The sequence below is a fragment of the Paramisgurnus dabryanus genome, chromosome 9, assembly GCF_030506205.2.
Source record: "Paramisgurnus dabryanus chromosome 9, PD_genome_1.1, whole genome shotgun sequence".
In the NCBI taxonomy this organism is placed as follows: Eukaryota; Metazoa; Chordata; class Actinopteri; order Cypriniformes; family Cobitidae; genus Paramisgurnus; species Paramisgurnus dabryanus.
Genome location: NC_133345.1, coordinates 37,635,954 through 37,648,212, shown reverse-complemented (window position 1 = coordinate 37,648,212; position 12,259 = coordinate 37,635,954). Strand labels below are relative to the sequence as shown.

Here is a 12,259-nt window from a genome sequence, read left to right as displayed (position 1 = left end):
CCACAAAACTGTACTTGTGTGCTTGAAATAAAACACAGATTTGCACTTAAAGGTTTGTAAATTTCTAGAAATGACTGGTTGTTTATTCTGTTGAACAGAATAAAGAAACTAATACAGGTTTACAACAACTTGGGGATGAGTTAACACTGACAGAGTATTCAATTTTGGGAAACCTATCGCTTTAATATTCCTTTGCAGTGTTTCTTTTTATAAAAAAAGCATTTAAAATAGCATTTTATTCAAATACAACAAATTATTTGAGTCTTTTGAGGTGAATGTTATGGGGCTTAGTCTGTTAAAGGGATAGTTTACCCCAAAATAAAAGTTTTCTCATCAGTTACAAACATGTTTCATGAAAGGTTTGGTTACAAACATTCCTCAAAATATCTTCCTTCGTGTTCTTCATAAAAAAGAAATGTATGCACCCACCTCCAGATTCAGGCCAGCTTTAAACCATGAACTGTTTAAAGGTTGGATTTATCTTCTTTCCCAGACGTTAAACAGCTAGCCAACAAAAATGTTGAGTCTTGAATTGCTTTAAATTTATGCAAAACAGGAATTGTGACGTAAGGCCATTTGCACGGCCAGCGTTCTGTTATATAAAGAAAAACCACAGACAAGTCTGCCATGCCAGTTTCAAAGGTATCATTGTGTTCCAGACACTGTAAGAAATGGATTTCTTCTTCCATACAACGGCCAGAAAAGCACACACCTACACAACACTGCCAGCTCAGAGCTCTTCTCCGCATAACACTGCACAGAGCTCAATGTAGTTTTTCAGTCGGTGCGTATCAAAAATGCAATCGCTGCAGCGTTCACTCATGAATGAGCTCAAATGCTTCCCACTGCTTTTGGAGTTCAGCTGATTTTCACTGTTAACAATTAGAAAGTGAATCATGTATGATCAGTTCAGAATGTGCTTTTAGACAGAAAACAAATGACATCTCGTGTTTTCTTGTGTTTCAGGGCTGCTACGAGAAGGTGGAAGAGTGGCTTGACGATAACAAGCATCTACTGGGAACAATCGGCATGTGTATCTTGGTAGTTCAGGTGAGCTTGTGTTGAGTGTGTGCGTGTTTTTTTACAACACTCAGTGTGTCAGACAGAACATTGCTGAAATACTGAATGTACAGTATATGAAGTAACACAGTCAGCCTGTTTGTTTGTGTGTGTGTGTGTGTGTGTGTGTGAGAGAGAGAGAGAGAGAGAGAGGTAAACAGCTCACTAGCATCGTATCATGTCTACTCATTACAGCTACAGAAAAAACTGCAAAAAAATGACTTTCTTTCTTACAGTGGTATTTTTGTCTTGTTTTCAGTAGAAATATCTAAAAATTCTTAAATCAAGATGTATTTTCTTGATGAGCAAAAAAAGTAAAGTTATTAGACAAAAAATAAACAATTTAAGAAAATGTATGCTTAAAACAAGCAAAAATATCTGCCAATGGGGCGAGAAAATTGTGCTTAAGTGAAGTGTTTAAAAAAAAGAAAACTTATTTTAAAGATTTTTTTCTCACCCCATTGGCAGATATTTTTGCTTGTTTTAAGCACACATTTACTTAAAGGGCCCTATCTTGCACCCAGCGCAATTGACTTTGTCAGTGACGCATGTATCATTCGTATTTTGCACCGGCGCACAGCGGGTTTTTCCCTCAACAAACGCACGTTGGCAAACTAGGGAATGAACTTGAGCTCCCTGTGCGGTTCAGCGCAAAAAAGGAGGCGTGTTGCGGCGCAAACCATCCCTGATGCTATTTTGCAGTTTCAAAAAACAATTGCGCCACTGACCAAAAAAAAACTAGTGTAAAGTCAGTGGCGCGTTGCGCGTGGTTCATTATGGTCAAGGATACGCCCTTAAAATAGCATAATGTATAGCGTGCACAACGCGCACACACTTTGCTTATCTAATCTACACAGATGCAACAGTTATTTTTGCTAATCATAAATTGTTACAATAAAAAATATTAATACACGAGATAAGGGGAATCATAGTGGTGAGCATTGTGGTGATAGTTTTTATTTATTGTGTGGCTGCGTTAAAAAATTCTCATGCAAATAATGATTAAAATATTTTCATAAGTTTGTTGTGTGGCTGTATTACGTTTATTTTATGTAAATAATAATTAAAATGTTTTCATAAGAAACCTTAATGTATATGAACTTGGTTTGTACTTTGGGGTTGGACCTTGCTTGCGTTTCTTGGGTCCGATTTCAAAGCCCCCAAACCCTTTCAGCGGTGAGGGTGGACGCAGATCTGTGTAGAGGCAGATCCACCTCCCGTTACACGGCGTGCCCGATTTATGCTGGCAAGTTTGGAATTCACCCATCTCCTGACATCATTGTAGCGCTTGGCGCAACGATGGAGATGCCAGCTGATGACAATTGTGGCTATTTCCTCTAACGCCTGTTTAACCGATGCTGATTTGGGCGGGTTTCTCCTATCCCCATACAAAACAACTTCTCTGTCTTTGACTGCTCTTACAAGAACGTCGATCTCCTCGGCTGTGAACCGCTCCTGGCGTGCGCCTGGTAAATCCGTCATAATAATAGCAACCCGCCATGGAACTTGCCCACTTGCCTTTAAAGGGAATGTTGGATAGCGTTCTGATTGGTTTATTTGACGTTACGCCCAAACCACACCTATGAATAATGAACCTACTTCAGACCAACCCCTTATTGATTTGCGCCTGGTGCAAGAGTTATTTCTCCGCCGGGAAAATAGCAACAGCGCCCAAGATCCGTCCACAAAGTCACTTGCACATTGCTCTTCGCACTTGCTTTTCAGATCGTTAAAATAGGGCCGAAATTGTTTTTTTTTTTTGTCTAAAAACTAGACTTATGTTCCTAGGTCATTTTGCACATCAAGAAAATACATCTTAATTTAAGAATTTTTAGATATTTTTATGGAAAAAAAAGAAAAAATGCTAAGTAAGAAAGTCATTTTTTGCAGTGTACACTGCAAAAAAGATTTTCAAGAAAACATTATTGGTATTTTATCTAAAAATTTCTAAATTAAGATTCTTTTATCTTGATGAGAAAACGACCCAAGAAAATAAGTCTAGTTTTTTTAGACCAAAAATATCAAATGTAAGTGATTTTGTGCATAAAACAAGCAAAGAAATCTGGCAATGGGGAAGATTTTTTGCTTGTTCTATTGTTGATATTTGTGGTCTAAAAACTAGACTTATTTTCTTGGGTCATTTTGCTTAAATGTTAATTTAAAGCTCACGTAACACACGCTGTTTCTGCATTTCTGATATTAATCTGGAGTACCTATGGAGTAGTATGACATCCTTTATATCTCTGAAGAGTCTTTAGTTTAATCAGATTTATAAAAGAAAGATTAGCTTTACCGAATCTTTCCGATAACGTACGAAAAAATGAAGAAGGAGGAGTTATAACACGGGAGGAGCGAGTACGAGTCATGCAACACTATACAACACTGTTTTAACTTATGATTCACTACATGTTCGTGTCATTTATATAATATACACGCGCCTATTTCCAACATAAGACAAAAGTCTTACTTACCGCGTGTAACTCGTCATGAAAATCCACCGCATCAAACACACACACGCAAAACTCCGCTGCTAATCCGGATAATAAACTATATCCATTGTTTCCATAAGGCTGGATGTCTTCTCCTTACATCCAAAAACACACTTCTTGTTGTGCCATTGTTGACTTTTGAAATTAAACAAAGCTGAGTAGCGTGATAAGCTGTTAGCAAGCTCTAGCGTCTCCCGCTAACTGACGGCTGGGCGGGGTTTTTCAGGGGAAGTTTTCCGGCGGAAGCCCATATAAAGAAGTGATACGTATCGAAAACCCCTGAAACGTCAGTTAGAACCGTAATCGAAAAAAATTAGCCGAAACTTGTACGAACCCTGGCGAAGTGCATTCGGCACAGAAATACTCTGAAACACGCCCAACTGCATTTTTGACACTTTGCCTACGTTTAGCATGAGGAAACAACTCTATAACTGTGTTAATAAGTCAGAATGCTTGAAATACCATTAAACCCCCCCTTTAAGAATTTTTAGATATTTTTACTGATATATATTCTTAATACTAAGAATTTTTTTTCTTGAAAATCTTTTGGATTTTACAACATTTTTGTACATTGGAGGCATTTTAATCCCAATCCCCAGCAATTTGACAATTTTACCAAACCATCAGAGTCTGGCTTATGTCATTCTTCACATTGCAGAACAATGGGCAAGACTAATAAGATAATAAAAAAATTATGTGGTAGATAATAAAAGTTAACCATTCTAATGTACGACTGTAATAACATCATATGGTGTTCTATACAGTACATGGCACCACAATGGTATCTCTTTAAAACTAAAAACATTGTAATAACAAAGTACATTTCTTCTTAATAACTATTGCGATTGTGTCTGATTGAACATATAGATTGTGAATGAAGTCTTTTCTACCACGGTGCATTAGAAGTAGCAGCCTCACATAAAAGTCTATGACAGTCTTTGGGGAGCTATGTGACACCTTTAAATCTTAAATATGCAGGAGATTTAATCCACACACACACACGCACACGGAGGTTATATCGGATCTTTCGGCTAATGTGATAAAAAAGCTTCAAGATAATGACTGTGGAAAGTGGACCACCGTTTGATGTATCAGGGTGGATCTAAAAATGAACTTCAAAGAGGTGGTATATTTACAGTGCATTTTGTTTACCTATGCGACTCTATGATCTATTCCCCCAGAAACATTTTTCATCCAGGCATTGCTGTTTTCGCCACAGAAATTATTATTATATAATAAAGTGCTATCTTTAAATGGACGTTAATGCAAAAAGATATATTTTTGCTTGCAAAGTGGTTTATGTACTGTACCAGCACGGGCAAACTGGCCTATCTTAACCAACCAATTCTTAACCCCTTGAAATACCCAGTGTTGCGATAAGGAGCGCATCAATTTTCTGCGTTGAGTGATATGTAGCGTTTATCTTTTATTCTTACATTTGAATTTTGTCATTTCAGCTCCTGGGAATGGCTTTCTCCATGACGCTCTTCCATCAGATCCACAGAACTGGGAAGAAATACGATGCCTAACCAGGCCACAAAGGAGGAGCTTTGGTGCATTATGGGATTGACTCTGGAGGATAGCCTCCCCTTGTATCTAACTTGGCCAACCTGTTTTCCCATTAACTCCCAAGCTTACCACGCCGTCTTGTATAGACCTCAGTCACGGTCGCTCTCTCCTCCAGTCTTTCCCCCCCATCCACTCATCTGCCAAAGAGACCCGGGGACATAGAGGAACGAGAGGAGCGCCAGCATCCTCCCCATAAAAAGCCTTTAACTGACTTTCGCCCTTCATCTCCACTAGAACCTTTATTTTATGCTTGAACTAACTAGCGTTTCCAGGAAGGAGAGCATTGCTGAGGAACTGCGTGGCTTTACTAATACGTAAATCCCTCCCCCTGTCCTGCAAGGCAAAGAGAAGACATGAGACTGGTAGTTTTGATACCTTTGGGGTGTGATGAACCGAAAGGCATTATCACCCCGTCTACAGTGTAAAGACAAACAGCTTCATTTTTAGCATGTTAGCAGTTTTATACCAGACGGAGATCTTTGTCATTTTAGCGCAAGACTTCTTTTTATGTTTGTTACTTTTTATCAACCCTATCATTATTATTTTTACGAATGAGACATCGAGTTTTCTGACTTCGACCTCAAATCTAAGATGTGTGTGTGTGTGTGTGTGTGTTGTTTTTCCTTTTGTGATTTGAGGGGGCACTGAAAGTGCTAAAAGTTTTACCCTGAGAAACATGCGACCTAATGTCAGTATAATAATTGAAATAAACTTTCATTATGCAGGCTGTCAGATTACCCAGACCTTCAGGTACCGATGGTACTCAATACCTGAAAAAAAAAAGGTCATTTTATCTTAATTTGTCACACTCGTTGACGGCGTAGACAGCGAAATGCAGTTTTTATAGGACAAAAGTGACTGCGGCTTAGAAAAGAAAGTGTGCCAAGCATTTCTAAAGGCCAGATCTTTGTTTGACTATTGACCATCTGAAAAACATTAAGACAGAGCTTAGCCAAGCATCTTTCTTCTTATCAGAGCTAATGCATGTCTTCAGATCGCTCCTGCACATTTACATTTAAGTCCCTGCCAGAGGCGTTGGCTACAAAGTGCACATTAAAGTTACTTTAACAGAAAGTTACAGATTCTGATACTGCCGCTTTCATGCCAATGGTTGATTGTATTTGCGAGATGATTACACAAGAAATACCAACTCGAACTCAAGTATGTAAGTAAGTTTGATTGTGAATGTTCACTACAATTTTATATGTACATCTTTTTTGTATACTGTTAATGAGAAATAGCTGTTTGAGAGCAAACTGGCTTGCTAACTATATTTCCAACGCTATCTCATGGCCATATCTACGAGGTGGCTAATTCGTATTAATTGGTACAAACACATTCATACATTTTTGTACGATTTGCCTTGACACCTGTGATGTTGGGATTAGGAGTGAGGTTTTGTTATTGTTTTTTTTTATATATTTTATTTGATAATCGTACATTTTTGCACAATGAACTCGTACATACGAATTAGCTAACTCGTAAAATGTGTGCGAATTCTCATGAGCCCATACAGCAAAAAAATATATTTTTTAATATATTTTTAAATATATATCAAAATATACAAAATAAATGCTTTTTTTGCTGAAATATATTTTGGAATATACTTACAAAAATATTTTTTTCACTGATATATTTTTGTATATTTTGAAATATATTTAAAAATAAATTTTAAAGCATAAATAATATATTTAGCCCTCCATATATTGCAATCAAAGGAAATTATTAACATCGCATTGGAAGAAAAATTTTGTTACCAACCTGTAAACATATATTTTTTAAAATGTTCAAATTAAATATATTTTCGACTTCAAAAATATACTTTATAAATTAACGTGCATTTAGCATATATTTAAAATACATGTAGGCAAAAAAAAAAACTTGTAATATTAGAAAGATATTTGTCTGCCCTTGAAATACATTTTGAAATATATGTTGATATATGAAGGTTAAAACTAAATTTCCAAATTCAAAAATATATTCAATTGAGCATTACATTCTACAAAATGTATTTAGCATTTATTTAAAATATATATTTGGCCAGAGAAATGTATTTTTTTGCCGTATGGGAGATCAGGCTGATATTTCCCGTAAAGAGATAGTTCACCCAAAAATTTTAATTATGTCATCATTTAAGCTCTATGCACACCGCCGGTGAAGCGATGGGATCTCGATCATTTTAATGAAAGTTTGCCGATTTCTGGCAACAGGAAGTGGGCGTGTCCAGATACATGACAAAGTTGAGAACCGTTGCTACTTTTGGGAGCGACAACCAATGAAGTGAAGTGTGTAAAGTGAACAGTGCTCGAATTGAAACAAGTCTTATGGGGGTCCCCACCATGACATAGCAGCAAACCCAAAATGGCAACACATTACTACCTTTAAACGCAAATGTATGATTTATGTAACATCGATACAAGGAAAGCAATCCAAAAAATATCTGAGGGGACCCCCCAATTATAATTTTGACTTCTTATAGGGGGTCCCGGATGCCTTATGGGGGGTCCCGGATCCCGGATTTGCTAAATACTCACCAAGTCGAGCATTAAAATTCAACAGAATACTAAACAAACGTTATTGTACAAGTTTGTGGACCGTGATTCACCAGCCATAATTTATTGGAGAAAAACAGCCTGCTGCGTTTCTGTTTCTGCACACCTCAGCTTTATCGCCACTGTCTCTATCGCCTGCTTTTTTGCTGTCTCCATCTGCTTTTTACTTCTCGAGCATCGGGCCAGAACGGTTTGCATTCTCTCTAACATTCCTGCTGAATGAGGCGTTAATGCGTCTGCATCACACGCCCTGAGGGAACTTGGTTTAAAAGAGTTTGAAGCGAAAGTGTGTTTACCCGCGGACAGTTTGAAGGGTTTAAAATCACGTAGCCGTAGATCAGAACGCGATGATGGCTGTTAGCGATGGTAAAAGCGGGGTCATCTGATGGGCTCCAATCTAGACTGTCAGTGAAACACAAACCTTCTGCTTAAGGCTCTGTGTTTCATACAGTATGTGTCTTACAGAGATAGCCTTAATGGAGCACTAAAGATAGAGAGAAGATAATAACACCTCTCATCCCATCGGGCACTAACTGTCACGCTGTCTTTGGGTTTACTGTATTTTTGAAAAATTGCTTTGTATTAAGAAACAGTCGGGACCAGAAGAGACAGCTGCTTCTGATGTTCATCCTCGGTTGGCGCTGAAATTGAGACTGGATGTGATTGAGTAAAGGAACTCTGTCACTGTATGTTGCTGCTATAGGAGACGCTCGTGGTTATTACTAGATCAGAAAAGGGGAAATACTTGCACGCTCGACTTCACTCACATCGTCCGCAAGCACTTAAAGTCAACACGAATCCAAAATTGACTCTATTTACTTTGCTTCTGGTCATAGTGCAGTCTTCCGCAAAGCTACGGTTTCAATCGGAAAACACATATTAGAGAAGTTAAATTGGTTGGCTTCAAGGGATCTGGGAAATCGGTCTTGCATGTTGATAGGCAGCAACAGTCAAATTAGTTTGTGCTAAACTTGGCAGTATGGATTCAAACCAGTTTGGTCTCATAAGCACTGGGGAATCGACAACTTCATCGGCGCTTTTGTCACTAGCGCAGACTGCTAAATGAAATCAACATGAAAGCTTTCAAGGGCACACTTTTAGTTTGGAGTGACGGTTTTGTCTTCAATTCTGTGATGTTTATTTTATTTTATAAAAAAATCACTTTAATTCTCATCTGTTAAATGTATATACCCATGTATATACTTCATCCATTTACCTTTGCATTGTTTTCCTTTGTTATACAGTAGGCTCCTATGTGCGTTTATATCTAAAGTTGTCAGAAAATATGATCCCTAGCCATCACTAGCGTGGTACCCTAAAGAGTTTATATCAGTACATCAAAGGTATATATTGGTACCAAATCTATACATATTTGTTCCTAAATGGTACATATTAAGGCCTTTTAACTCTTTCCTCACCATTGATAAGTTAACTTGCCAATTAAGAGAAAATGCTCCCTGCCAATGACAAGTTTTCCGACAATCCGTAATACCGCTATTTTCCACCAGGGGCCTCATTTATAAAGCGTGCGAACGCACAGATTTGATCGTAAAGTGTGCGTACGCAAAAATACACAGCAAAGTCCATATTTATAAAAACTGTCTTTGACGTGGAAAAGTGCTTAGCGCCACGTCAGGGTCTGAGCAGACGAACGCACTTTTGGTTTTCTGACTGCTGCAGGTTTTTGGAAATCTAAGCCATTCTTTCTGCTCGAAATTGGGTTTAAACTTTGACAAACGCTCTTTTATATGTCTACTATGACATTAATTAGGCGTTGTTTAAAGGCAGAGCTCTGAAACTGCTCGGCTGCGCACAAGTTCAAGTTAATTTGCGATATATACACTGAAAAAAATTATTCATTCAATTTACTCAATTTTTTTAAGGTAAGTGGTTGCAATCAATTTATTTAAGCTACATTTAAACAAAAGTTTTTTGTTTTCTTTTGCCTTTCAAATTTATTTTTTTAAATGTAGCTTAAATAAATTGATTGCAACCACTTACCTTAAAAAAATTGAGTAAATTGAATGATACATTTTTTTCAGTGTAGATTTAAAAAGGGTACCGTTGTTTTCTGCGCGTACGTTCAGTTTATGAATCACATGTATGTATTTTTGATAAATGATCGTAAGATCAAATATAGGATGGCTTTTACGCAGCATTTTATAAAATGAGGCCCCAGGTCTTCTGCAACTCATAAAACCTGGAAGTATTGCCCCAGGGCAGTGGTTCTCAAAATCTTTTTTTATTTTTATAAAATACATTAATTTATCCTGAATTATGTGTAATTAAACCTAAAAAAATAAGCCTACTAACCAATAGCACTACTTTGAATAATTTAATATGTTTTGTTTAAATAAAATGTTGAGTTTTAGAACAGTTTTTGTCAAAAAAAAAATTATTTGGCGGGCCGTAAAGGAATGCATTGTACACTAAAAAAGTTTGAGAACCACTGCCCTAGGGCAATGTCTGTGTCCATGTTTTGAGGATCGCTCTGAATCTGATCTCTAATATATATTTAAAGAAGAAGATTTTCTGGAAGGCATTAAACTTTTGTGAAAATTATGAAAAATGCATGCGCTGACCCCCCATTTTTTATACTGGCTGGGAAAGAGTTATCTTGGCTTGGGACCATTTTCTCTGACAGTGTACAGTACAAAACAACCAGTTGGCATTAGTGTTTTATTTTATTATTTCAAGTTTTTGTTTTATTTTTTATTTTCACTGCATTTGTGTCACTCTTAATGCATGTAAACTGTTTTACTACAAATCATCTCATCAACTGCAAACGTGTGATATTAGGGCAGATCTTTATTTTTAACTGTTGTAAATGTCTGTCATATACCTAGAATTGCAAGAGTAAATGCCTGTTATTTTCACACAAAGGTTAGGTCAAGTCCTTTGTTTTATCTTTTTGTATGTTGTCCGTTGTTGCAAGCTGGTCAAAAATTGACTTTAAGGGTATATTATGCTTCCTTTCATTTCTTACAAGTTTCTTTGCCTGTCCGAATGTCAGATGACAATTAATATATGTCGGGTTTTCATAATGAAACCGGTGTATGTGATGAAATATTTATCATACAGCACATACAAATTCACAATATAGTTTTTAACAACCATAATCCTGATATTTTTTTCATTTGAAGTTCATTAATAATGCATGACATACTGCTAAGCCCATTATCTGAAAGCTGTGGTCTCTTCCTTTCTATCATATTGAAAATGGCCCAGACCGTAATGGAGAAATTCATAGTCTCTCCAGAATGTCTAAATGCTTACACGTTTATATGGTCTGATTATATCATTTTGTACCCATTCATTTTTTTAGTTTTATGTTCATTTCTTTAATCGCTTTTGTTTTGTACCTATTCATTCAAAAACTTTTATGTTGGTATTTGATGGTTCTGAATTCTGATGTTTTATGGGACGATTTTGCAGGGAAATTGTTAGTGAAGCTTTTTATTGGATTTTCGAAGTGAACACATCAACTAATTGACATTTTTATTTTCTTTCATAAACAGACACTGCCATAAAATGATTTACTAATTTGATTTGCTTGGAGTAAAAAAAAACAGATTATCTCTGTCATATCAGTATTTTTGTACTGCCATCCTAACCACCACCAAGGTACATATACAAGCATATGCTCTTGAGTGATGTTTTCCTGTAGTGTCCTGGTGAGTGGCAGTTATCAGATATCTTGTGAACCCAAATTTGTCCTGTGTATTTTGTAAAGCACTATAAATATATTAGGTGGTGCACTAAAATGCATTCTTTAAATCCTACTATTTTTTAAATAAAGGAAAGTGTGTTGCCAAACCCATTGATTATGTTTTTTGGGTTTTTCTTTTGCGTGCTTTTGTATTTAAAAAGAGTACAAAGAAACGGATAAATCATTCCAAACTGGAATCAATGCTACTATTCATACACTGTCAGAAACAATGGTCCCATACGGTCATTGGGGCAGTACCCTTTTAATAAAGTACACATTTGTACCTAAAGATCATTTTAGTAACTCAAAGGTACTCTACATATTGGTACCAAATGTATATTTATATCTGTGCCTTAATGGTACATATTAGGACATTTTCAAGGGAACTGCTTTAGTGACAGTTTGGGACCATTTTTTTTTAGACTGGGGTCTCTGCGGAACAAAAAGAGGCGTTTTCCAATTTTGGAGCGTTTTCAAACTGAAATAGGCGTTTTTCCAACTCTTTGTCTGATTGGCTCAAATTGAGTGGGCGATTCCCAAATGATTTTTTGAGAAGGAGGTCTCTGCGGAACAAAAAGAGGCGTATATATATATATATTAAAAGCCTGCATATATATATATATATGGTATATGCGATACCATCAAAAAATGGCCAAAACAATGAGTTATAGGTCTCATATATATATATATATATATATATATATATATAGAATTTATATAAAATATATTATCTTTTTTTAAATATTTTGATGTCTAATATAGCCTGAATCATGTCAAAAACTGTCAGTTTACAAAATAGATTTACAGATGATTTTAATAATAAGTCTTAAAAATAAATTTCCTCATGGTGCCTTAACAAGATTAAGCAAAATATGCAGCGC

At 36.4% G+C, this 12,259-nt stretch overlaps 1 protein-coding gene across 2 annotated transcripts in view; it reads left to right on the top strand.

Moving 5' to 3' along the window:
* tspan9a (tetraspanin 9a) overlaps positions 1-11,493 on the top strand; it is a 187,385-nt gene extending 175,892 nt beyond the window's left edge. For both annotated transcript variants that reach the window (XM_065283516.2, XM_065283515.1), the window contains 2 exons: positions 967-1,050; positions 5,006-11,493. In XM_065283516.2, the coding sequence (XP_065139588.1) occupies positions 967-1,050; positions 5,006-5,077 (156 nt within the window). In that variant the 3' untranslated portion in view covers positions 5,078-11,493. The remainder of the gene's footprint in view (positions 1-966; positions 1,051-5,005) is intronic.
* Positions 11,494-12,259: the final 766 nt, after the last annotated feature.